This window comes from Brienomyrus brachyistius, chromosome 24, assembly GCF_023856365.1.
Source record: "Brienomyrus brachyistius isolate T26 chromosome 24, BBRACH_0.4, whole genome shotgun sequence".
NCBI classification, from domain to species: domain Eukaryota; kingdom Metazoa; phylum Chordata; class Actinopteri; order Osteoglossiformes; family Mormyridae; genus Brienomyrus; species Brienomyrus brachyistius.
Genome location: NC_064556.1, coordinates 5,790,127 through 5,817,064, shown reverse-complemented (window position 1 = coordinate 5,817,064; position 26,938 = coordinate 5,790,127). Strand labels below are relative to the sequence as shown.

The following is a 26,938-nucleotide window of genomic DNA, read 5'->3' as shown; positions in this document are numbered from 1 at the left end:
TGGAGGAAACACCAGCTTATCACCGTGGAGATTCTGACAGATTCTTTGATGTCCCAGATGACAAACGAATCTCGCCGCACACGTTTGTCCGTGTTTGCTCAGGTTAACGATCCCTGCCGCCTCTCCTTTCACACTGGCTTTTTATTGCATCCTGACTGTGCTGGTCTGCAGGTGATAACGTTAGATGTTCCTGTCTTACCCACAAATGACTCCTTTCCAGAGTCGCGCCCCCTCACCTGTTACCAGATCTCAGCAGGTTGCACTGCTTCTGAAACCTAAACTCAAAAATTTGACCTGAACGGCAAAGAATTTCCACTTTTAACCGATTTTAACTGAGATTTGTTTCATCACCACGCACCCAGACTCCTGTCACCTTGATGTGTGGAGGTTTTATCTGCTGATCTGAGATTCAGCACTGAAATTCAGCACGTGTTTGTTTTATTTGGCAGCAGGAAGTGCTACAAACATCACCGTGCTGCTTGGTCCCCCTGATTCTCTCTGTTCAGAGAGTCTGACACCGTCAGGGGCTCAGTGCCACGTTTTTGCCCCTCAGTCTGTGAAGTTCTCTCAGCTGTCACTGCATGCAGTGGCCCATTGGTCACTGGAGTGACAGGGACTAGGGTCCCATAGAGAACAAACTGGTTTATAATGAAGGGGACACATTATGGAGATGTGCTTAAAAGGTCATGTGATGTTTCTAAGGATGTGTGATTTTTTTAAGATTACAGTTACTGATGTGGTACTTTGGCAATATTCTGATACTATGTAACTACATCACAGCCCAAGTAGAATAGTAATGCATTATATATCAGCATAAGGACATTTCATTGGCTACTCTGCTGAGGCCAGACTGGAACTGGTGACTTTACAATTACAGACAGAGGTTTAGTGACTGAACCACACAATAACCACTGTAATAAATGGATAAATGTTTATTAAAGAAGGTTTTCATTTTACATTTTTCTTTTGTAGACACTTTTATCCAAAGTATATATTTTTTATTTTACTTTATTTTTTAAGAAAGCAGGGGCAGAGTGTCTCTGGGGGGGTTTGGATGTTAAGGGTCTTGTTCAGGGGCCCAATGGTGACATCATTCTGCTGACCACACAAACAGAATTCTAACCTGTTGAGTCACACATGCCCCCCCAGGCCTTTAATGTCCTCCCCCCACCAATCCTGTAGGTGAATAATTAACATGAAACCCAAAGTGTAAATCTGTAGGAGTTTACAGGTTTATATCAACAAGTGACACCTTGACTGGGATATGAGGACTGGATCAAGCACCTTTACTGGGATGACGTCACCGTCACACACACCTTTACTGGGATGATGTCACCGTCACACACACCTTTACTGGACAGATCTTCATATCTCCAGTACTGCTACCATCTCTATTCACACCCGTACAGAGATATGGAAACAGGGTCCCAGTGAATGTGTCTTCAAAGGTGTAGATGACTGACATGTCAGTGGGGTTGATGAAGGACAGCTCCCCCCCCTCATAGTCCAGCTGCACTCTGATCCTCTGCGGTTTCCTCTCCAGTGTGAGGGGGGTTCCTGCTGAGGTACCTGCTTCATACTTATCATTGATCCTCCGAGATACAGCCCACAATCCATTCTCTGGATGGCAGGTAATTTTGCCCTTCCTCTTAAAAAACATATTTGCTACTCCTACAGTCCAATCTGGTTTGTCCCCCACCTGCACCTCCCAACTGTGTTTTCCGGAGTTAAAGCCCCCATATCCCAGCACACTGACACATAAGTCAAATCTCTCTGGGTTGTCAGGGAGCTGCTGTTTAACTCCAGTGTTTCTCACGCTGGTCAGATCATCAGAGACTGAAAGCCAGGGGGCTGCAGTGTTTGGGTCCAGAGTCACTGGAGCTGTGGGTTGGAGAGGAAGCTGCAGTTAATAATCTCAATGCAGTAAAAACCCATCAGCATTAAAAGATTAACATTTTACATTAAGGGAGTTTCATCAATAAAACGATTAAATGGAAAGTGGAGAAATATAACTGGGGATTATATTACCAGGCTAAGTTGGATTTAAGTGTCAGTTAATTAAGATATAACATAAGAGAAGGCATGTTGTACTGCAGTGTACCACGGCTGTAATTCGGTCATAGGCAATGTTTACTGTTATATTAAATGTTTTTAAAAATCAAAGTTTAAATGTTTAAATAAGAGTAGCATTTTAATAAGCAAGTTAACATTAATAAGCCTAAATTGAATCATTTATGTAAATTATACAAGTGCATGTTTTAGTGCAAAATCAAGTTTTACGTAAAATATCTTATTTTCAGTAAATACAATCCATACCATGTTCAGCAATTATACAACATGTATTTTTAAGAAACATAAGTCAAACAACACAATTGCTTTGTAATTCTTGCTTTGTAATTTACAAACTCACTTCATACCCGAATTCGCAGTTATCCCATGAACTGATGTGCTGCATTCGTATTTCCTCAGTGAAAACTCTCACCTCACAAAATAAGCTCCTCAATCAGTGTAAACAAAGCCCAGAAATGTGCTCTTGTTTATGGACGTTTTCACATGTTTTCTTCACCCAGTAACACTCACAGGATTATTGTGTCATTATCATATGAATGACGCTATTCGCAAATGAGCGGGTGACCGGACTGCTTCGAACCTCAGACACTCAGATCAGAGACTCTTCTTCTAATTCTCCTTACGAAGCTCTAAAACACATTCAGTTTATACTTTTATATATTTTATATATATTTGAAAAGTAGACCCCAACTCCCAAGGGTTAAGTTTAAGTAACGGTTTTTAGATACACATGTAAAGCTGAGTGACACAGCTGATGTGAGATGTCTGAGTGCAGTTACACTCTGATCACAGCACTCATCGAATGCCTCTGGTCCAGTCAGATGTTGGGGTGGGAACTAACTGTTGATTAATGTCAAATATTTTGTCTAATGTAAGCTGATAGTTTGTGTGAAAACAGGAAATTATGAAGGATTTACAACTTTCTGAAACAGAAACTGTTTCTATCCCTCAGCATTTTTATGAAGAATGTCAATAAATTAGTGAACCTCTTTATAAATCCCATACTGCCTACTCTGCAGTACTGTAGATTTATATGTATTAATTTAGCAGATGCTTTAGTCCAAAGCAATGTGCCAATGAGAAAAGCAACAAACCACATAGATACAGCTGACAGGGAGCCAGCTAAAGTATCAGGGCTGCTGGTTAGTTACAGTATAACCTACTCAGATACTCCTCTCTGCTTCATACAGCCATTTCCCCCCATTACTCACTGTACCAGTGCTGCTAGGCTGAGCTCCCAGTGAGTGACAGTATAATACACTCAGATACTGCTCTCTGCTTTATACAGCCATTTCCCCCAGTACTCACTGTACCAGTGCTGCTAGGCTGAGCTCCCAGTGAGTGACAGTATAACCCACTCAGATACTGCTCTCTGCTTTATACAGCCATTTCCCCCAGTACTCACTGTACCAGTGCTGCTAGGCTGAGCTCCCAGTGAGTGACAGTATAACCCACTCAGATACTCCTCTCTGCTTTATACAGCCATTTCCCCCAGTACTCACTGTACCAGTGCTGCTAGGCTGAGCTCCCAGTGAGTGACAGTAAAACCCACTCAGATACTGCTCTCTGCTTTATACAGCCATTTCCCCCAGTCCTCACTGTACCAGTGCTGCTAGGCTGAGCTCCAAGTGAGTGACAGTATAACCCACTCAGATACTGCTCTCTGATTTATGCAGCCATTCCCCCCAGTACTCACTGTACTGCACAGTCCCCAGCATCTTCTCCAACACTCTGAACTTCAGAGAGCCCAGGTGTTTGGCCTCATCTATCAGCGCCCCTGACTCCAGCTCTGGGTCCTGCAGTGAGCACTGGGCTCTGCAAAGATAGTGACAGACAGGGGTCAGTGATGCTGTGGGGTCTGAAGTGCCCCCTAGAGGAAGGTGGCTGAGAATCAGCATCAGTCCAGAATTCTTCATATAATATTAATTACTAGTGAATTTTGTTCCTTCTTCAAGAGGCCTGGAATCATCTCCTGATAAATATGATCTTTCATATTTTTAAGGAAAATATATAATAATTATTATTACATACTTTTCTTTGGTGTCCTTGATGGCCTGAAAAACAGGAAAACAAAGTAGAAGCATTAACCAATAAAGACACACTGGCAAAATGAAACGGGCGACAGCTGGCAGTAATAACAACTAATAGAAACTAAGAATCCAAGACCGAATACTGAGAAGAAAACAAAGTAGAACCAAAGCATGAGGAAGACAAACACAGAACAGGAAAACTCACAAAGGAAAACAGAAAACATGAGGGAACAAAACAAAACATACAAAATAACAGCTGAGCCTGGCCTCAGTCTCGAACCCATGACCACAGGCCCCATGATTCTAAGCTCTGTAGCAGCCCAGGAAAGAGGGAAAACACACAAGGGTGATGGACAGAGAGGGAAAGACAGGATGAGCAGCACTGCCTGCTGGTCAAAGGGGAAAGACACTGGAGGTGGGATCAGAGGGCACCGACCCTAACAGTATGCATGCGTGTGGGATAACCATTAGGTCAGCTGTTTAAACCCGGGTGTGAGGACTCTTCAGCAAAATCAGTCCTCTAATTAGTAATATAATTAGGGACTTTACACAGCTTGTTTCTTTTAGAATATTTTGCAACCTGCTCATAATTTTTTTGCAATCAGCCAAAGGCCATTTGGGGAAAAGCTTTGTGATATTTCTTCTCTGGGGGTGTCTGTTTATTGTAGCTGTATGATCAGCGTGGTTTGGGTGTAGCTGTATGATCAGCCTGGTTTGGGTGTAGCTGTATGATCAGTCTGGTTTGGGTGTAGCTGTATGATCAGTCTGGTTTGGGTGTAGCTGTATGATCAGCCTGGTTTGGGTGTAGCTGTATGATCAGCCTGGTTTGGGTGTAGCTGTATGCATTCATCAAAAAAAAAAAATAATTCCTGAGCGTCAATCGTTAGTGTTGCTCATACGTTTTAACTGTTTATTTCTGTTTCAGCCACAGAACAGGATTGTTTGTCTCAGCCAGCAAACACTTAGAACATCCATCCATCCATCATCCATCCATCCATCCATCATCCATCCATCCATCCATCCATCCATCCATTATCCATCCACCCATCCATTTTCTGCTGCTTGTTCGGTCACAGGGACAGCAGTCTAAGCAGGGATCACGCAGAACAATGCAGGAAAATCACATTCCTACCTTCAAGAAGGAGATTCCCTCAGTGCCCATGGTCTTTTCAATATCTCTGATCTTCTCTGACAGGGTGGAGACCTGTTTGGAGATGTTTTCTATCTTCTCCTTCATCTTCTGGCTCTTCTGCATCTCTTCCTCTCTCAGTACAGCCAGTCTGGCCTCTTCTTCCTCTCTCAGGAACTGATGGAGTTCCTCAAATTCCTGATTTATCCTCTTCTTAGTGTGATGGAACTGTTTCTGCAAGTGAGAAATGCTGTCTAAGCCTGAAGTGCATCTGTACAGTGAGGTTTTACTTCCTCGGAATAAATCTCCATACCTTGATGTGCTTGGCTGTTTTCTCAAAGTCTTGTTTAACTTTTGTAAACTTCTCCAGCTTTTCCTTTAATGGGATCAGTGAAGCTCTGAGGTCCTCCTGATATAAAATACACAGACATATAATGAGCGATACAGTCAACATACGATTGATAGGTAATTCACAGCTTGATACTTTTGTATACTGTTCTGAACAAGAACAACATTGCAGCCATCCAGCTTCCAGAGCACTGAACAGGGGACACCCAGGAAGTACAGTGCACTGGGCAGGGGACACTCAGGTCACAAGTACAGTCTCTAATCCACCTACACTCTCCCCACCTATTAAAAGCCAAACTTTGAGTTGTTTGAGTGTTTCAGTTGTATCAGTGTAATCAGATTCACCAGGTCAATGTCTGTCATTTCATGGTCCACCACTAAGTGGCACTGTTTCGGCTTTGGTGTGATTTGTCTAAAGATGAAAGGGGTCCCAGATCAGCACCTATACAAACTTCCCGGGAAGTTTTAAAAAGTATCTACTAAATACATTCAGAGTTACTTTGAGGATATTTTTTATTTTCATTTAGCGTGTTCACAAGATTAAATGTCTTCAGCAGCTGCTCCTTCCTGCCTGATCCTGACATCTAGCACTTCTTTTGGGTCCAAAGTACAAAGGGTAGAATTAACTATAAAACTAAATGACAGACACGTCCTGTAAAGTGTGCTTTAAGCACTGGACTGTGGGGGACAGTGCGCACCATTTAATTCTCGGACTAAGTATTTTTATATACGTAAAGTAAAAAGTCAAAGAAAAGGGGTGAAATAAATAGACTGATTATAAGGACTCGGGGGGGGGGCTCATTTAGGATAATATTAATATAACTTCCACAGGAAAACAATAATAAAATAGAAGCGAATACCTTCTTATCCAGTTCAGCTTCTAGCAGCGGACACACCCGGTGGTCTCTGTGCTTCGCTGCAGTCTGACAGACCAGACAGATGGGCTCCTGGTCTTCGACACAGAAGAGTAGAAGCTTCTCTCCGTGGAGACTGCAGAGAGATTCACTCTTCTCTGTAGATTCACATTCATTCCTCTGTTTTAAATACACATCCACAATGTTTCTTAAGGCCATGTTCAAAGGGGGCTCATTAACAGAGGACTTCCTTTTGCATATCGGACACTCCCGAGAGCTCTTCTGTTCCCAGAACTTCTGCAAACAGGCTCCACAAAAGCTGTGGCTGCACTTCAGGAGAACAGGATCCCTGTAAAAGTCTGAGCAAACAGAACAGCAGAGCTCCTCTGCCATGGACGAGGCTTTAGCCGCCATTGTGCAGGTTTTGCTAGATCACGATCGCAGTCAGGAAGTCAGGAAGTTTTTTTAGGCGGCGTGTTTTTTACTGTTTCACTTTCACTTCACTGTTAAGAACCCCCTTCCTCATGATACATTTTGGGTTCATTGTAACTTTGTAAGCCGTTCATTTAATTTCTATTTTAATTCATTTAAATTATTTTGTGAAATGTTTGTAGCCGCATAATTTGTAATATATGTTCATAATATAGTTATTATGCAGTGTTTCTTAATTTATTGTTCGATTATAGATTCCGTTTAAATTTTCTGTAATGTGATACCGAAGATCGCTCTTAAAATGTTAGCTATTTATTCTCAATTAAAATATTTTGCCAGGGACACATTTGTCAATGTAAGCACATGTTAACTATCCCTGACAGTTAATGATCCTTCTGCTCTCAATTAAAAAATTTGCTCCATTTTAAACTGGAATTAGTTACAAACACTTAATTTTATATGACACAGTACGAGATAGGCGGTGACATGGCATAACCTTTATTTGCTACTACAATTAGCAAAAATATATAAGAAAACACCGAAAACAAACAAGGCGTAAAGTTTAAAAACATAAACGCAGTAAAGAGCTGGAACACTTAACATGTTACACTTGTGACACTACAAGGACACCACCAGTAGGGGGAGCTCTGCACCGCGAATCCCGCAGTAACCGATGTTTTCTCACGGTTGACAACAACCAGAGCCAACAGAACGGGGCTAGTAGCCGCTAATCGCCCTAATCGGGAGGCGGGACTGTGAAGGGAGAAGGAGAGGGACAGCCAGGGATACATACTGTCTCTGCTCACGTAGATACTGGAGGTTGACTGCCTTCTGCTTCTTGACCCAATCTGTTGTATGCTTCCCCTTTTCCCTTAAAAAATACCCACAAAACAATGCTATGAGATTCAATCATACACAATTTTCACCAGAATTATCATCCATCCATTTTCCAAACCGCTTATTCTACTGGGTCGCGGGGGGTCCGGAGCCTATCCCGGAAGTAATGGGCACGAGGCAGGGAATAACCCAGGATGGGGGGCCAGCCCATTGCAGGGCACACTCAAACATCATTCACTCACACATGCACTCCTAAGGGGAATTTAGTAACTCCGCTAATTGCCCTAATCAGGAGGCGGGACTGTGAAGGGAGAAGGAGAGTTACATACTGCCAGTGGTACATACTGTCTCTGCTCACGTAGATACTGGAGGTTGACTGCCTTCTTCCTCTTGACCCAATCTTTTGTATGCTTCCCCCGTTTCCCTTAATAAATACCCCTGAACTCTGGTCTCACACGCCTCCTTCCCTACAAATATTGAATAAAAACACTGTTTGTTTTAACTTTCTGTCGAATGAGCAGCCGCTCAGGGAGTCCTGAATGAGGCACATTACCTGTATTGTGAGGGAGCGTCAATTACGGCACTACGGCCATGTGACGCGTTTCCCTGAGGGTGATCCGGCTCGCAGGATCCTCACTGCTGGAGTCCCGAATGAGGTACATGACCTGCATTGTGAGGGAGTGTCAGTTACGGCACTACGGTCATGTGACACGTTTCCCTGAGGGTGATCCGGCTCGCAGGATCCTCACTGCTGAGGACCTGAGCGGCTGGATCAGGCCAAGGGGATGTCCATGTAACACCTGGCTGCGGCAGATAGACGACCATTACTGGAGAGTGGAACTGGACTGTGTGTTGGCCTGGGGGGGTCGCCATCCGGGATCCCGAGGTGTTTCCTCATGTGGTGGGTATGGTAACGCACTGCACCAGTGCAGGCTCCCCATCCTGATCGGTTTTCTTAACAACTTCCATTCAAATATGGTGCCCATTCAATGGTGAGGCGGCTGCGTAAATGTGGTAATGCGAATGCAGCGCCCCCACGCTTAGATGGCCATAGCAGGAATAGACACGGAATTGTGTTAATTGTTCGGAAAATGGAATGTAACAAACATTGTCATTCCCATACTATTATTTTTTATTATTTCAGGAACCTTAATGTATGAAAACAAAATATAACCAATAACACAAAAGGGGTCTGCAGATGTTAAAGTTAGATAATAATAATAATAATAATAACACCTCTGGGACCCGGGTTCGAGTGTCCGCCTGGGTCACATGTGTGTGGAGTTTGCATGTTCTCCCCATGTCGTCGTGGGGTTTTCTCCGGGGTACTCCGGTTTCCCCCCGCAGTCCAAAAACATGCTGAGGCTTATTGGACTTGCTAAATTGCCCGTAGGTGTGCATGTGTGAGTGAATGGTGTGTGAGTGTGCCCTGCAATGGGCTGGACTACCTCCACCACCCCTTTTCCCCCACCCGTTGCAAGTCGTGTCATTTTTATGTTGTAAGGTGTAGTGCCATCATGTGCTTATGTTGCTGAGGTGTTTTTTTCGGTTCCTACAATGTCCTCCCCACTGGAGTACAGTCTGGGGGCTGTTTTTTTATTCTCCTCCTCTCTCCTCATGTTATTCTGTTTCTTTTCTTCTCTCTTCCCCTGTCTCCTGACCGGTCTACCCCCTACTGTGATGTTTGTGTATATGTATGGTCGGGTTGATGGCCAGTTTTTTCGCTGGTACTCGTGACTAGTGACATGGTATATTGCAACAGCAATAAAGGGTTTTCATCATCATCATCATCATCATAGGCTCTGGACCCCCGCGACCCAGTAGGATAAGCGGTTTGGAAAATGGATGGATGGATGGATGGATAACTGATACTTTGTTGATCCCTATGGAGAAATTGTCCTCACACCTCCCTCAACGTGCTCTTATTCTTGAAAAGTAAGTTGTCCTCTTACCCACTAATGTCACACGTCTTTGAGAAGAATCCTTTCTCAGAGTCCCGCCCCCTCACCTGTTACCAGATCTCAGCAGGTTGCACTCCTTCTGAAACCTTCACTGTAAAGTTTGACCTGATCTGCAAAGAATTTCCACTTTTAACCAATTTTAACTGAGATTTGTTTCATCACCATGTACCCAGACTCCTGTCACCTTGATGTGTGGAGGTTTTATCTGCTAATCTGAGATTCAGCACTGAAATTCAGCACGTGTTTGTTTTATTTGGCAGCAGGAAGTGCTACAAACATCACCGTGCTGCTTGGTCCCCCTGATTCTCTCTGTTCAGAGAGTCTGACACCGTCAGGGGCTCAGTGCCACGTTTTTGCCCCTCAGTCTGTGAAGTGCTCTTGGCTGTCACTGCATGCAGTGGCCCATTGGTCACTGGAGTGACAGGGACTAGGGTCCCATACAGAACAAACTGGTTTATAATGAAGGGGACACATTATGGAGATGTGCTTTAAAGGTCATGTGATGTTTCTAAGGATGTGTGATTTTATTAAGATTACAGTTACTGATGTGGTACTTTGGCAGTATTCAGATACTATGTAACTACATCACAGCCCAAGTAGAATAGTGATGCATTATATATCACCATAAGGACATTTCATTGGCTACTCTGCTGAGGCCAGACTGGAACTGGTAACTTTACAATTACAAACAGAGGTTTAGTGACTGAGCCACACAATAACCCCTGTAATAAACTGGCAAATGTTTATTAAAGAGGGTTTTCATTTTGCATTTTCCTGTGTATACACTTTTATGCAAAGTACTTTTTTTGAGAAAGCAGGGGCAGAGTGTCTCTGGGGGGGTTAGATGTTAAGGGTCTTGCTCAGGGGCCCAATGGTGACATCATTCTGCTGACCACGAGCACAGAATTCTAACCTGCTGAGTTACACATGCCCCCCAGACCTTTAATGTCCTCCCCCCACCAATCCTGTCGATAATTAACATGAAACCCAAAGTGTAAATCTGTAGGTGTTAAACGGTTTATATTTTAAGTAAGTGACACCTTGACTGGGATATGAGGACTGGAGGAAGGATCTTTACTGGGATGACATCACTGTCACAAACACCTTTACTGGGATGACGTCACCGTCACACGCGCCTTTACTGGGATGATGTCACAGACACCTTTGCTGGACAGATCTTCATATCTCCAGTACTGCTACCATCTCTATTCACACCTGTACAGAGATATGGAAACAGCGTCCCAGTGAATGTGTCTTCAAAGGTGTAGATGAGTGACATGTCAGTGGGGTTGATGAAGGACAGCTCCCCCCCCTCGTAGTCCAGCTGCACTCTGATCCTCTGCGGTTTCCTCTTCAGTGTGAGGGGGGTTGCTCTTGAGGTACCTGCTTCATACTTATCATTAATCCTCAGATATATAACCCACAATCCATCCTCTGGGCAGCAGGTAATCCCCCCCTTCCTATTAATAGACTCTGCTGCTACTCCTACAGTCCATGCAGGTTTGTCCCCCACCTCCACCTCCCAGCTGTGTTTTCCGGAGTTAAAGCCCCCATATCCCAGCACACTGACACATGAGTCAAATCTCTCTGGGTTGTCAGGAAGCTGCTGTTTAACTCCAGTGATTCTCACGCTGGTCAGATCATCAGACACTGAAAGCCAGGGGGCTGCAGTGTTTGGGTCCAGAGTCACTGGAGCTGTGGGTTGGAGAGGATGCTGCAGTTAATAATCTCAACGCAGTAAAAAACCATCAGCATTATAAGGCAGGCATTTTACAATATAGTGATTAAATGGAAAGTGGAGCATTTTAAATAGGTAATAATACCATCATGAAGTATTTAAAACATTCTGAAACAAAAACTGATTTCTGTCTGTCAGCACTGTTAAGATGAATGTCAGTGAATTTTTCTCAAAGGTTAATGAAGCCTTGCATAAGTGATCACACAAACCATCACTCTGCTCCATTGGTGAAGATGCTTCAGTCCAAAGAAACGTAATGGGAAGGACAATAACAGATCAATGTGAGACAGGTACCAGTGCTGCTAGGCTGAACTCCCAGTGAGTTACAGTATAACCCACTCAGATACTGCTCTCTGCTTTATACAGCCATTTCCCTCAGTACTCACTGTACCAGTGCTGCTAGGCTGAGCTCCCTGTGAGTGACAGTATAACCCACTCAGATACTGCTCTCTGCTTTATACAGCCATTTCTCTCAGTACTCACTGTACCAGTGCTGCTAGGCTGAACTCCCAGTGAGTTACAGTATAACCCACTCAGATACTGCTCTCTGCTTTATACAGCCATTTCCCCCAGTACTCACTGTACCAGTGTTGCTAGGCTGAGCTCCCAGTGAGTGACAGTATAACCCAGTCAGATCCTGCTTTCTGCGTCATACAGCCCTTTGCCCCAGTACTCACTGTACCAGTGCTGCTAGGCTGAGCTCCCAGTGAGTGACAGCATAATCCACTCAGATACTGCTCTCTGCTTCATACAGCCATTTCCCCCAGTACTCACTGTACCAGTGCTGCTAGGCTGAGGTCCCAGTGAAGGACAGCATAATCCACTCAAACACTGCTCTCTGCTTTATACAGCCATTTCCCCCAGTACTCACTGTACTGCACAGTCCCCAGCATCTTCTCCAAGACTCTGAACTTCAGAGAGCCCAGGTGTTTGGCCACATCTATCAGCGCCCTTGACTCGAGCTTTGGGTCCTGCAGTGAGCACTGGGCTCTGCAAAGGTAATGACAGGCAGGGGTCAATGATGCTGTGGGGTCTGAAGTGCCCCCTAGAGGAAGGTGGCTGGGAATCAGCATCAGTCCAGAATTCTTCATATAATACTAATTACTCATTAATTTTGTTACTTCTTTAAGAGGCCTGAAATCATTTCCTAATAAATAAAACCTTTAAATGGCATATTTTTAAATGAAAAATACATAATAATTATTATTACATACTTTTCTTTGACGTCCTTAATGGCCTGAAAAACAAGAAAACAAAGTAGAAGCATTAAATGGGAAATACAACATCGTGAGAAATGCCCTGTAAATTTGAAATAACTCAGTACAGCAGGGGGGCCGATCTTATCCATAAAGGGCCAGTGTCACGGATGGGGGGCATGATGCCGGCGGGGAAAGGAAGGTGATGATCCACTGCAGCTCCAAAGGACAACAGGGGTTTATTGGGTAAACCAGGCAGAGCAGCACAGAGTAACATGACAACAGCGAATACAATGATGGACTGGGAGACAGAGCAGGACAGACACTTAAATACACGGAAACCTGGGGCAGGCAAGGAACAGGCAGCAGAAACTGGCAGCAGGTGGAATTAATAACAACTAATAGACCCAGAAACTAAGAATCCAAGACCGAAAAAACACAAGAAAACAAAGTAGAACAAAAGCATGAGGAAGACAAACACAGAACAGGAAAATTCACAAAGGAAAACAGAAAACATCAGGGAACAAAACAATACATACAAAATAACAGCTGAGCCTGGCCTCAGTCTTGAACCCATGACCACAGGCCCCATGATTCTAAGCTCTGCAGCAGCCCAGGAAAGAGGGAAAACACACAAGGGTGATGGACAGAGAGGGAAAGACAGGATGAGCAGCACTGCCTGCTGGTCAAAGGGGAAAGACACTGGAGGTGGGATCAGAGGGCACCGACCCTGACAGTATGCAGGCGTGTGGGATAACCATTAGGTCAGCTGTTCAAACCCGGGTGTGAGGACTCTTCAGCCAATCAGTCCTCTGATTAGTAATATAATTGTGGAGTTGCAGTGAAAACCCGCAAACACAGCGGCCCTTTCTGGGTAAGACTGACCATCCCTGCTGTACAGTGAAGTGACACTTTTCTGAATAAATCTCATTCAACATTTGACTGATATGTGATTCACAGCTTGTTTCTTTTATAAAATTTTACAACCTGCTCATACTTTCTTTGCACTCAGCCAAAGGCCATTTGGGGAAAAGCTTTGTGATATTTCTTCCCTGGGGGTGTCTGTTTATTGTAGCTGTATGATCAGCCTGGTGTTGGTGTAGCTGTATGATCAGCCTGGTTTGGGTGTAGCTGTATGAGCAGCCTGGTTTGGGTGTAGTTGTATGATCAGCCTGGTTTTGGTGTAGCTGTATGAGCAGCCTGGTTTGGGTGTAGCTGTATGATCAGCCTAGTATTGGTGTAGCTGTATGAGCAGCCTGGTTTGGGTGTAGCTGTATGAGCAGCCTGGTTTGGGTGTAGCTGTATGATCAGCCTGGTTTGGGTGTAGCTGTATGCATTGATCAAAAAAAAAAAAATCCTGAGCGACAATCGTTAGTGTTACTCAGATGTTTTAACTGTTTATTTCTGTTTCAGCCACAGAACAGGATTGTTTGTCTCAGCCAGAAAACAATTAGAATATCCATCCATCCATCCATCCATCCATCCATCCATCCATCCATCCATCCATCTTCTGCTGCTTGTTGGGTCACAGGGACAGCAGTCTAAGCAGGGATCACGCAGAACAATGCAGGAAAATCACATTCCTACCTTCAAGAAGGAGATTCCCTCAGTGTCCATGGTCTTCTCAATATCTCCGATCTTCTCTGACAGGTTGGAGACCTGTTTGGTGATGTTTTCTATTTTCTCCTTCATCGTCTGGCTCTTCTGCACCTCTTCCTCTCTCAGTACAGCCAGTCTGGCCTCCTCTTCCTCTCTCAGGAACTGATGGAGTTCCTCAAATTCCTCCTTTATTCGATTCTCAGTGTGATGGAACTCTTCCTGCAATTGAAAAATGCTATATACTTTAGAAATTATTTTGTACAGTGAGATTTTACTTCCGCGGAATAAATCTCCAAACCTTGATGTGATTGGCTGTTTTCTCAAACTCTTGTTTAACTTTTGTAAACTTCTCCAGCTTTTCCTTTAATGGGATCAGTGAAGCTCTGAGGTCCTCCTGATATAAAATACACAGACATATAATGAGAGATACAGTCAACATACGATTGATAGGTAATTCACAGCTTGATCCTTTTGTATACTGTTCTGAACAAGAACAACATTCCAGCCATCCAGCTTCCAGAGCATTGAACAGGGGACACCCAGGAAGTAAAGGCCACTGGGCAGGGGACACCCAGGAAGTACTGGGCAGGGGACACTCAGGAAGTACAGGGCACTGGGCAGGGGACACCCAGGAAGTACAGGGCACTGGGCAGGGGACACCCAGGAAGAACAGGGAACTGGGCAGGGGACACCCAGGAAGTACAGGGCACTGGGCAGGGGACACCCAGGAAAAACAGGGAACTGGGCAGGGGACACCCAGGAAGTACAGGGCACTGGGCAGGGGACACCCAGGAAGTACAGAGCACTGGGCAGGGGACGCCTAGGAAGTACAGGGCACTGGGCAGGGGACACCCAGGAAGTACAGGGCACTGGGCAGGGGACACCTAGGAAGTACAGGGCACTGGGCAGGGGACACCCATAAAGAACAAGGCACTGGGCAGGGGACAAGCAGGAAGTACAGGGCACTGGGCAGGGGACACTCAGGACACAAGTACAGTCTCTAATTCACCTACACTCTCCCCACCTATTAAAAGCCAAACTTTGAGTTGTTTGAGTGTTTGAGTTGTATCAGTGTAATCAAATTCACCAGGTCAATGTCTCTGGCTGTCATTATATGGTCCACCACTAAGTGGCACTGTTTTAGCTTTGGTGTGATTTGTCTAAAGATGAAAGGGGTCCCAGATCAGCACCTATACAAACTTCCCGGGAAAGTTTTAAAAACTATCTACTAAATACATTCAGAGTTACTATGAGGATATTTTTTATTTTCATTTAGCGTGTTCACAAGATCAAATGTCTTCAGCAGCTGCTCCTTCCTGCCTGATCCTGACATCTAGCACTTCTTTTGGGTCCAAAGTACAAAGGGTAGAATTAACTATAAAACTAAATGACAGACATGTCTTGTAAAGTGTGCTTTAAGCACTGGACTGTGGGGGCAGTGCGCACCATTTAATTCTCAGATTATGTATTTTTATATACGTAAAATAAAAAGTCAAAGAAAAAGGGTAAAATAAATAGACTGATTATAAGGACTCGGGGGGGCTCATTTAGGATAATATTAATATAACTTCCACAGGAAAACAATAATAAAATAGAAGCGAATACCTTCTTATCCAGTTCAACTTCTAGCAGTGGACACAGCCGGTGGTCTCTGTGCTTCGCTGCAGTCTGACAGACCACACAAATGGGCTCCTTGTCTTCTACACAGAAGATCAGAAGCTTCTCTCCGTGGAGACTGCAGAGAGATTCACTTTTCTCTGTAGATTCACATTCAATCTTCTGTTTTAAATACACATCCACAATGTTTCTTAAGGTCATGTTCAGAGGTGGATTATCAACAGACGACCTCCTCCTGCATATCGGACACTCCCGAGAGCTCTTCTGTTCCCAGACCTTCTGCAAACAGGCTCTACAGAAGCTGTGGCTGCACTTCAGGATAACAGGATCCCTGTAAAAGTCTGAGCAAACAGAACAGCGGAGCTCCTCTGCCATGGACGAGGTTTCAGCTGCCATTGTGCAGGTTTTGCTAGATCTCGCTCAGTCTTAAGGCGGCGTGTTTTTTTTTTTTACTGTTTCACTTTCACTTCACTGTTAAGACCCCCGATAATACATTTTGGGTTCATTGTAACTTTGTAAGCAGTTCATTTAATTTCTATTTTAATTTATTTAAATTATTTTGTTAAATGTTTGTAGCTGCATCATTTGTAATATATGTTTATAGTACAGTTGTAATGCAGTGTTTCTTCATTTATTGTTCGATTAGAGATTCCGTTTAAATTCTCTGGAATGTGATACCGACGATCGCTCTTAAAAATGTTAGCTATTTATTCTCAGTTAAAATATTTTGCCACGGACACATTTGTCAAAGCACATGTTGACGATCCCTGACAGTTAATTATCCTTCTGCTCTCAGTGCTGCATTTGCTCCATTTTAAACTCGAACTAGTTGCAAGCAATTAATTTGTATGAGACAGTACGAGATAGGCAGTGATATGGCATAACCTTTATTTGTTACTACAATTGCCAAAAGTTATATTGTTAACAGCAGTGAAGAGCTGTTAACAGTTAACATTTGTGGCGTTACAGGGGGAGCTCTGCACCGCGAATCCCGCAGTAACCGGTGTTTCCTCACGGTTGACAACAACCAGAGCCAACAGAACGGGGCCAGTGGCCGCTAATCGCCCTAATCGGGAGGCGGGACTGTGAAGGGAGATGGAGAGGGACAGCCAGTGGTACATACTGTCTCTGCTCACGTAGATCCTGGAGGTTGACTGCCTTCTGCTTCTTGACCCAATCTTTTGTATGCTTCCCCTTTTCCCTTAATAAATACCCCTGAACTCTGGTCTCACACGCCTCCTTGCCTACAAATATTGAATAAAAACACTGTTTGTTTTAACTTTCTGTTGAACGAGAGGCCGCTCAGGGAGTCCTGAATGAGGCACATTACCTGCATTGTGAGGGAGCGTCAGTTACGGCACTACGGCCATGTGGCGTGTTTCCCTGAGGGTGATCCGGCTCACAGGATCCTCACTGCTGGAGTCCCGAATGAGGCACATTACCCGCATTGTGAGGGACCATCAGTTACGGCACATGGCCATTGATAAGCGGTTTGGAAAATGGATGGATGGATAACAATAACTGATACTCTGTTGATCCCTATGGAGAAATTGTCCTCACGCCTCCCTCAACTTGCTCTTTTTTTATAGAGTAAGTTGTCCTCTTACCCACTAATGTCACACGTCTTTGAGCTGAATCCTTTCTCAGAGTTGCGCCCCCTCGCCTGTTACCAGATCTCAGCAGGATGCACTGCTTCTGAAACCTTCACTGTAAAGCTTGACCTGATCTGCAAAGAATTTCCACTTTTAACCAATTTTAACTGAGATTTGTTTCATCAACATGTACCCAGACTCCTGTCACCTTGATGTGTGGAGGTTTTATCTGCTAATCTAAGATTCAGCTCTGAAATTCAGCACGTGTTTGTTTTATTTGGCAGCAGGAAGTGTCACAAACATCACCGTGCTGCTTAGTCCCCCTGATTCTCTCTGTTCAGAGAGTCTGACACCGTCAGGGGCTCAGTGCCACGTTTTTGCCCCTCAGTCTGTGAAGTCCTCTCAGCTGTCACTGCATGCAGTGGCCCATTGGTCACTGGAGTGACAGGGACTAGGGTCCCATACAGAACAAACTGGTTTATAATGAAGGGGACACATTATGGAGATGTGCTTTAAAGGTCATGTGATGTTTCTAAGGATGTGTGATTTTATTAAGATTACAGTTACTGATGTGGTACTTTGGCAATATTCAGATACTATGTAACTACATCACAGCCCAAGTAGAATAGTGATGCATTATATATCACCATAAGGACATTTCATTGGCTACTCTGCTGAGGCCAGACTGGAACTGGTGACTTTACAATTACAGACAGAGGTTTAGTGACTGAGCCACACAATAACCCCTGAAATAAATGGATAAATGTTTAATAAAGAAGGTTTTCATTTTACATTTTTCTTATGTAGACAGTTTTATCCAAAGTATATTTTAAAAAAAATTGTAAAAATATTTTTTTAGAAAGCAGGGGCTCTGGGGGGTTTGGATATTAAGGGTCTTGCTCAGGGGCCCAATGGTGACATCATTCTGCTGACCACACAAACAGAATTCTAACCTGCTGAGTCACACATGCCCCCCCCAGACCTTTAATGTCCTCCCCCCACCAATCCTGTAGGTCAATAATTAACATGAAACCCAAAGTGTAAATCTGTAGGTGTTTACAGGTTTATATCAACAAGTTACACCTTTAATAGGAACATGAGGACTGGATCAAGGACCTTTACTGGGATGATGTCACCGTCACACACACCTTTACTGGGATGACGTCACAGACACCTTTACTGGACAGATCTTCATATCTCCAGCATTGCTACCATCTCTATTCATACCTGTATCTAGATATGGAAACAGGGTCCCAGTGAAAGTGTCTTCAAAGGTGTAGATGACTGACATGTCAGTGGGGTTGATGAAGGACAGCTCCCCCCCCTCATAGTCCAGCTGCACTCTGATCCTCTGCGGTTTCCTCTCCAGTGTGAGGGGGGTTGGTGGTGAGGTACCTGCTTTATACTTATCACCATTCCTCAGAATTACAGCCCACAATCCATCCTTTGGGCTGTATGTAATCTCCCCCTTCCTGTCAACAGACTCTGCTGCTACTCCTACTTCCCACTCAGGTTTGTCCCCCACCTCCACCTCCCAGCTGTGTTTTCCGGAGTCAAATCCCTCAGATCCCAGCACCATGCTATAGCGAGTGAATCTCTCTGGGTTGTCGGGAAGCTGCTGTTTAACTCCAGTCCTTCTCGCACTGGTCAGATCATCAGACACCGAGAGCTGGGTGGTTGCAGTGTTTGGGTCCAGAGTCACTGGAGCTGTGGGTTGGAGAGGAAGCTGCAGTTAATAATCTCTCTCAGTGCAGTAAAAAATATCAGCATTATAAGATTAACATTTTACATTAAGGGAGTTTCATCAATAAAACGATTAAATGGAAAGTGGAGAAATATAACTGGGGATTATATTACCAGGCTAAGTTGGATGTAAGTGTCAGTTAATTAAGATATAACATAAGAGAAGGCATGTTGTACTGCACTGTATCACGGCTGTAATTCGGTCATAGACAATGTTTACTGATATATTTAATGTTTTTAAAAATCAAAGTTTAAATGTTTAAATAAGAACAGTTCATCGAGTAGCATTTATAAGTTAACAGTAATAAGCATAAATTGAATCATTTATGTAAATTATACAAGTGCATGTTTTAGTGCAAAATCAATGTTTTACGTAAAATATCTTATTTTCATACTATGTTCAGCAATTTTACTACATGTATTTGTAAGAAACATAAGTCAAACAACACAATTGCTTTGTAATTCTTGCTTTGTAATTTACAAACTCACTTCGTACCCGAATTCGCAGTTATCCATGAATTGATGTGCTGCATTCGTATTTCCTCAGTGAAAACTCTCACCTCACAAAATAAGCTCCTCAATCAGTGTAAACAAAGCCCAGAAATGTGCTCTTGTTTATGGACGTTTTCACGTGTTTTCTTGATCCAGTAACACTCACAGGATTATTGTATCATTATCATATGAATGACGCTATTCGCAAATGAGTGGGTGATCCGGACTGCTTTGAACCTCAGACACTCAGATCAGAGACTCTTCTTCTAATTCTCCTTACGAAGCTCTAAAACACATTCAGTTTCTACTTATATTTCTATATATATATATTTGAAAAGTAGACCCCAACTCCCAAGGGTTAAGTTTAAGTAACGGGTTTTAGATACACATGTAAAGCTGAGTGACACAGCTGATGTGAGATGTCTGAGTGCAGTTACACTCTGATAACAGCACTCATCGAATGCCTCTGGTCCAGTCTGATTTTGGGGTCGGAACTAACTGTTGATCAATGTCAAATATTTTGTCTAATGTAAGCTGATAGTTTGTGTGAAAACAGGAAATTATGAAGGATTTACAACTTTCTGAAACAGAAACTGTTTCTATTCCTCAGCATTTTTTATGAAGAGTGTCAATAAATTAGTGAACCTCTTTATAAATCCCATACTGCCTACTCTACAATACTGTAGATTTATATGTATTAATTTAGCAGATGCTTTAGTCCAAAGCAATGTGCCAATGAGAAAAGCAACAAACCACATAGATACAGCTGTCAGGGAGCCAGCTAAGGTATCAGGGCTGCTTGTTGGTTACAGTATAACCTACTCAGATACTCCTCTCTGCTTCATACAGCCATTTCACACAGTACTCACTGTACCAGTGCTGCTAGGCTGAGCTCCCAGTGAGTGACAGTATAATACACTCAGATACTGCTCTCTGCTTTATACAGCCATTTCCCCCAGTACTCACTGTACCAGTGCTGCTAGGCTGAGCTCCCAGTGAGTGACAGTATAACCCACTCAGATACTCCTCTCTGCTTCATACAGCCATTTCACACAGTACTCACTGTACCAGTGCTGCTAGGCTGAGCTCCCAGTGAGTGACAGTATAACCCACTCAGATCCTGCTCTCTGCTTTATACAGCCATTTCACACAGTACTCACTGTACCAGTGCTGCTAGGCTGAGCTCCCAGTGACTGACAGTATAACCCACTCAGATACTGCTCTCTGCTTTATACTGCCATTTCACACAGTACTCACTGTACCAGTGCTGCTAGGCTGAGCTCCCAATGAGTGACAGTATAACACACTCAGATACTGCTCTCTGCTTTATACAGCCATTTCACACAGTACTCACTATACCAGTGCTGCTAGGCAGAGCTCCCAGTGAGTGACAGTATAACCCACTCAGATCCTGCTCTCTGCTTTATACAGCCATTTCCCCCAGTACTCACTGTACCAGTGCTGCTAGGCTGAGCTCCCAGTGACTGACAGTATAACCCACTCAGATACTGCTCTCTGCTTTATACTGCCATTTCACACAGTACTCACTGTACCAGTGCTGCTAGGCTGAGCTCCCAATGAGTGACAGTATAACACACTCAGATACTGCTCTCTGCTTTATACAGCCATTTCACACAGTACTCACTATACCAGTGCTGCTAGGCAGAGCTCCCAGTGAGTGACAGTATAACCCACTCAGATCCTGCTCTCTGCTTTATACAGCCATTTCCCCCAGTACTCACTGTACCAGTGCTGCTAGGCTGAGCTCCCAGTGACTGACAGTATAACCCACTCAGATACTGCTCTCTGCTTTATACTGCCATTTCCCCCAGTACTCACTGTACCAGTGCTGCTAGGTTGAGATCCCAGTGAGTGACAGTATAACCCACTCAGATCCTGCTCTCTCCTTTATACAGCCTTTTCCCCCAGTACTCACTGTACTGCACAGTCCCCAGCATCTTCTCCAAGACTCTGAACTTCAGAGAGCCCAGGTGTTTGGCCAGATCGATCAGCGCCCCTGACTCGAGCTTTGGGTCCTGCAGTGAGCACTGGGCTCTGCAAAGGTAATGACAGGCAGGGGTCAGTGATGCAGTGGGGTCTGAAGTGCCCCCTAGCGGAAGGTGGCTGAGAATCAGCATCTGTCCAGAATTCTTCATATAATATTAATTACTCGTTAATTTAGTTCCTTCTTTAAGAGGCCTGGAATCATCTCCTTATAAATATGATCTTTAAGTCGCATACTTTTTAAGGAAAATACATAATAATTATTATTACATACTTTTCTTTGGTGTCCTTGATGGCCTGAAAAACAGGAAAACACAGTGGAAGCATTAAATGGGAAATACAACATCGTGAGAAATGCCTGTAAGTCTGAAATGACTCAGCAGAGCAGGGGGAGGGTGATCTTATCCATAAAGGCCCAGTGTCACGGACGGGGGGCATGATGCAGGTGGGGAAAGGAAGGTGACGATCCACTGCAGCTCCAAAGGACAACAGTGGTTAATTGGGGAAACCAGGCAGAGCGGCACAGAGTAACATGACAACAGCGAATACAATGATGGACTGGGGGACAGAGCAGGACAGACACTTAAATACACGGAAAACTGGGGCAGGCAAGGAACAGGCAGCAGAAACTGGCAGCAGGTGGAATTAATAACAACTAATAGACCCAGAAACTAAGAATCCAAGACCGAAAATTGAGAAAACAAAGAGAAACTGCACTAGAAAAGAAACAAGAAATCAAAGTAGAACCAAAGCATGAGGAAGACAAACACAGAACAGGAAAACTCACAAGGGAAAAGAGAAAACATGAGGGAACAAAACAATACATACAAAATAACAGCTGAGCCTGGCCTCAGTCTCGAACCCATGACCACAGGCCCATGATTCTAAGCTATGCAGCAGCCCAGGAAAGAGGGAAAACACACAAGGGTGATGGACAGAGAGGGAAAGACAGGGTGAGCAGCACTGCCTGCTGGTCAAAGGGGAAAGACACTGGAGGTGGGATCAGAGGGCACCGACCCTGACAGTATGCAGGCGTGTGGGATAACCATTAGGTCAGCTGTTCAAACCCGGGTGTGAGGACTCTTCAGCAAAATCAGTCCTCTAATTAGTAATATAATTAGGGACTTTACACAGCTTGTTTCTTTTATAATATTTTTCAACCTGCTCATAATGTTTTTGCAATCAGTCAAAGGCCATTTGGGGAAAAGCTTTGGGATATTTCTTCTCTGGGGGTGTCTGTTTATTGTAGCTGTATGATCAGCCTGGTTTGGGTGTAGCTGTATGATCAGCCTGGTTTGGGTGTAGCTGTATGATCAGCCTGGTTTGGGTGTAGCTGTATGATCAGCCTGGTTTGGGTGTAGCTGTATGATCAGCCTGGTTTGGGTGTAGCTGTATGCACTGATAAAAATACTAAATTCCTGAGTGACAATTGTTAGTGTTACTCAGATGTTTTTGCTGTTTATTTCTGTTTCAGCCACAGAACAGGATTGTTTGTCTCAGCCAGCAAACACACAGAACATCCATCCATCCACCCATCATCCATCCACCCATCCATCATCCATCCATCCATTTTCTGCAGATTGTTGGGTCACAGGGGCAGCAGTCTAAGCAGGGATCACGCAGAACAATGCAGGAAAATCACATTCCTACCTTCAAGAAGGAGATGTCATCAGCATTCACAGCCTTCTCAATATCTCTGATCTTCTCTGACAGGGTGGAGACCTGTTTTGAGATGTTTTCTATCTTCTCCTTCATCCTCTGGCTCTTCTGCACCTCTTCCTCTCTCAGTACAGCCAGTCTGGCCTCCTCTTCCTCTCTCAGGAACTGATGGAGTTCCTCAAATTCCTTATTTATCCTCTTCTTAGTGTGATGGAACTGTTTCTGCAAGTGAGAAATGCTGTGTAAATGTGAAATTATTTTGTACAGTGAGATTTTACTTCCTCGGAATAAATCTCCAAACCTTGATGTGATTGGCTGTTTTCTCAAAGTCTTGTTTAACTTTTGTAAACTTCTCCAGCTTTTCCTTTAATGGAATCAGTGAAGCTCTGAGGTCCTCCTGACATAAAATACACAGACATATAATGAGAGATACAGTCAACATACGATTGATAGGTAAGTCACAGCTTGATCCTTTTATATACTGTTCTGAACAAGAACAACATTCCAGCCATCCAGGTTCCAGAGCATTGAACAGGGGACACCCAGGAAGTACAGGGCACTGGGCAGGGGACACCCAGGAAGTACAGGGCACTGGGCAGGGGACAACCAGGAAGTACAGGGCACTGGGCAGGGGACACCCAGGAAGTACAGGGCACTAGGCAGGGGACACCCAGGAAGTACAGGGCACTGGGCAGGGGATAACCAGCAAGTACAGGGCACTGGGCAGGGGACAACCAGGAAGTACAGGGCACTGGGCAGGGGACAACCAGAAAGTACAGGGGACTGGGCAGGAGACAACCAGCAAGTACAGAGTACTGGGCAGGGGACACCCAGGAAGTACAGGGCACTGGGCAGGGGACAACCAGGAAGTACAGGGCACTGGGCAGGGGACACCCAGGAAGTACAGGGCACTGGGCAGGGGACACCCAGGAAGTACAGGGCACTGGGCAGGGGACACCCAGGAAGTACAGGGCACTGGGCAGGGGATAACCAGCAAGTACAGGGCACTGGGCAGGGGACAACCAGGAAGTACAGGGCACTGGGCAGGGGACAACCAGAAAGTACAGGGGACTGGGCAGGGGACACCCAGGAAGTACAGGGCACTGGGAAGGGCACAACCAGCAAGTACAGGGCACTGGGCAGGGGACAACCAGCAAATACAGGGCACTGGGCAGGGGACAACCAGCAAATACAGGGCACTGGGCAGGGGACAACCAGCAAAAACAGGGCACTGGGCAGGGGACAACCAGCAAATACAGGGCACTGGGCAGGGTACAACCAGCAAATACAGGGCACTGGGCAGGGGACAACCAGCAAAAACAGGGCACTGGGCAGGGGACAACCAGCAAATACAGGGCACTTGGCAGGGGACAACCAGCAAAAACAGGGCACTGGGCAGGGGACACCCAGCAAATACAGGGCACTGGGCAGGGGACAACCAGCAAATACAGGGCACTGGGCAGGGGACACCCAGGAAATACAGGGCACTGGGCAGGGGACACTCAGGACACAAGTACAGTCTCTAATTCACCTACACTCTCCCCACCTATTAAAAGCCGAACTTTGAGTTGTTTGAGTGTTTGAGTTGTATCAGTGTAATCAGATTCACCAGGTCAATGTCTCTGGCTGTCATTATATGGTCCACCACTAAGTGGCACTGTTTTAGCTTTGGTGTGATTTGTCTAAAAATGAAAGGGGTCCCAGATCAGCACCTATACAAACTTCCCAGGAAGTTTTAAAAACTATCTACTAAATACAGAGTTACTTTGAGGATATTTTTTATTTTCATTTAGCGTGTTCAAAAGATCACATGTCTTTTTAGCAGCTGTTCCTTCCTGCCTGATCATCTAGCACTTCTTTTGGGTCCAAAGTACAAAGGGTAGAATTAACTATAAAACATACGTGTCAATAGTGATATATAATGCATCACTATTCTACTTGGGCTGTGATGTAGTTACATAGTATCAGAATATTGCCAAAGTACCACATCCATCCATCCATCCATTTTCTAAACCACTTATCCTACTGGGTCGCGGGGCGTCTGGAGCCTATCCTGGAAGCAATGGGCATGAGGCAGGGAACAACCCAGGATGGGGGGCCAGCCCATCGCAGGGCACACTCACACACCAGTCACTCACACCTACGGACAACTTAGTAACTCCAATTAGCCTTTTGGACTGTGGGGGGAAACCGGAGTACCCGGAGCAAACCCTACGACATGGGGAGAACATGCAAACTCCACACACAAGTGACCCAGGCAGAGACTCGAACCCGGGTCCCAGAGGTGTGAGGCAACAGTGCTAACCACTGCACCACCATGCTAACCACTGCACCACCATGCTAACCACTGCACCACCATGCTAACCACTGCACCACCACTCCGCCATGCAGTTAATATGAAAAGTAAAAAGTCAAAGAAAAAGGGTAAAATAAATAGACTGATTATAAGGACTCGGGGGGGGGGGGGGGGCTCATTTAGGATAATATTAATATAACTTCCACAGGAAAACAATAATAAAATAGAAGCGAATACCTTCTTATCCAGTTCAGCTTCTAGCAGCGGACACACCCGGTGGTCTCTGTGCTTCGCTGCAGTCTGACAGACCAGACAGATGGGCTCCTGGTCTTCGACACAGAAGAGTAGAAGCTTCTCTCCGTGGAGACTGCAGAGAGATTCACTCTTCTCTGTAGACTCACATTCAATCTTCTGTTTTAAATACACATCCACGATGTTTCTTAAGGCCATGTTCAAAGGGGGCTCATTAACAGAGGACTTCCTTTTGCATATCGGACACTCCCGAGAGCTCTTCTGTTCCCAGAACTTCTGCAAACAGGCTCCACAGAAGCTGTGGCTGCACTTCAGGAGAACAGGATCCCTGTAAAAGTCTGAGCAAACAGAACAGCAGAGCTCCTCTTCCATGGGTGAGGCTTTAGCCGCCATTTTGCAGGTTTTGTTAGATCACGATCGCAGTAGTGAAGTCAGGAAGTTTTTTTACTGTTTCACTTTCACTTCACTGTTAAGACACCACCCCTTCCCTCACGATACATTTTGCGGAGCCTCTGGGTTCATTTGAAATGTATAAGCCGTTAATTTAATTTATGTTGACATTCATTAAAATTATTTTGTTAAATTTTAGTAGCCGAATAGTTTGTATAGTATTTTATAATATAGTTGTAATATTGCGTATTGTAATACAGTGTATTATCGCTTATTGGTAGATTCCGTTTAAATTGTCTCGAGTGCACGAAGCCCCTCTGGGTTCAGGTGAGAAATAAATTCGTAATCCATGCTCACGGTTTTGCAATCCAAGAACACGGTTTACTAATCAGTGTGTGCGATTTACAAATCGGGAACTTAGGTCTTGGTTCTGAGTTCCTGGGCTGTCTCGACCGGGAACTTGTGTGTGGAGTTTGCATGTTCTCCCCATGTCGTCGTGGGGTTTGCATAGCAATAACATAAGAGTGTGTGCAGATGTGGTGCAGATGTGACGGTGCGCACGGATTAGGGTCTTATTTCTCACCCGAACCCAGGCGGGGCTCCGTAGGTGTGTCACACTGACGACCGCTCATAAAACACTGGTTACGTAATATCTATTTTCAATTAAAACATTTTGCCACGTTCGCCAGTGTACAAACA

The 26,938-nt window shown here is 44.6% G+C and overlaps 1 protein-coding gene across 33 annotated transcripts; it reads right to left on the bottom strand.

Moving 5' to 3' along the window:
• Positions 1 to 1,174: 1,174 nt before the first annotated feature.
• On the bottom strand, positions 1,175 to 26,315 carry LOC125720107 (E3 ubiquitin-protein ligase TRIM39-like). Of its 33 annotated transcripts, none has more exons than XM_048995211.1 (8): positions 25,835 to 26,299; positions 23,603 to 23,698; positions 23,293 to 23,523; positions 21,917 to 21,939; positions 21,575 to 21,693; positions 18,552 to 19,110; positions 10,766 to 10,797; positions 1,175 to 1,348 (listed from the first exon to the last, which is right to left on the bottom strand). In XM_048995211.1, the coding sequence occupies exons 1-6, from the start codon at positions 26,240 to 26,242 to the stop codon at positions 18,554 to 18,556; spliced, it is 1,434 nt and encodes a 477-aa protein (XP_048851168.1). In that variant the 5' UTR covers positions 26,243 to 26,299; the 3' UTR covers positions 1,175 to 1,348; positions 10,766 to 10,797; positions 18,552 to 18,553. The 33 variants fall into 33 exon arrangements, with proteins under 33 accessions (XP_048851168.1, XP_048851173.1, XP_048851169.1 ...); XM_048995216.1 differs by having other exon boundaries at positions 1,175 to 1,316; XM_048995212.1 differs by having other exon boundaries at positions 10,766 to 10,823; positions 18,578 to 19,110.
• Between the last annotated feature and the right edge of the window lie 623 nt (positions 26,316 to 26,938).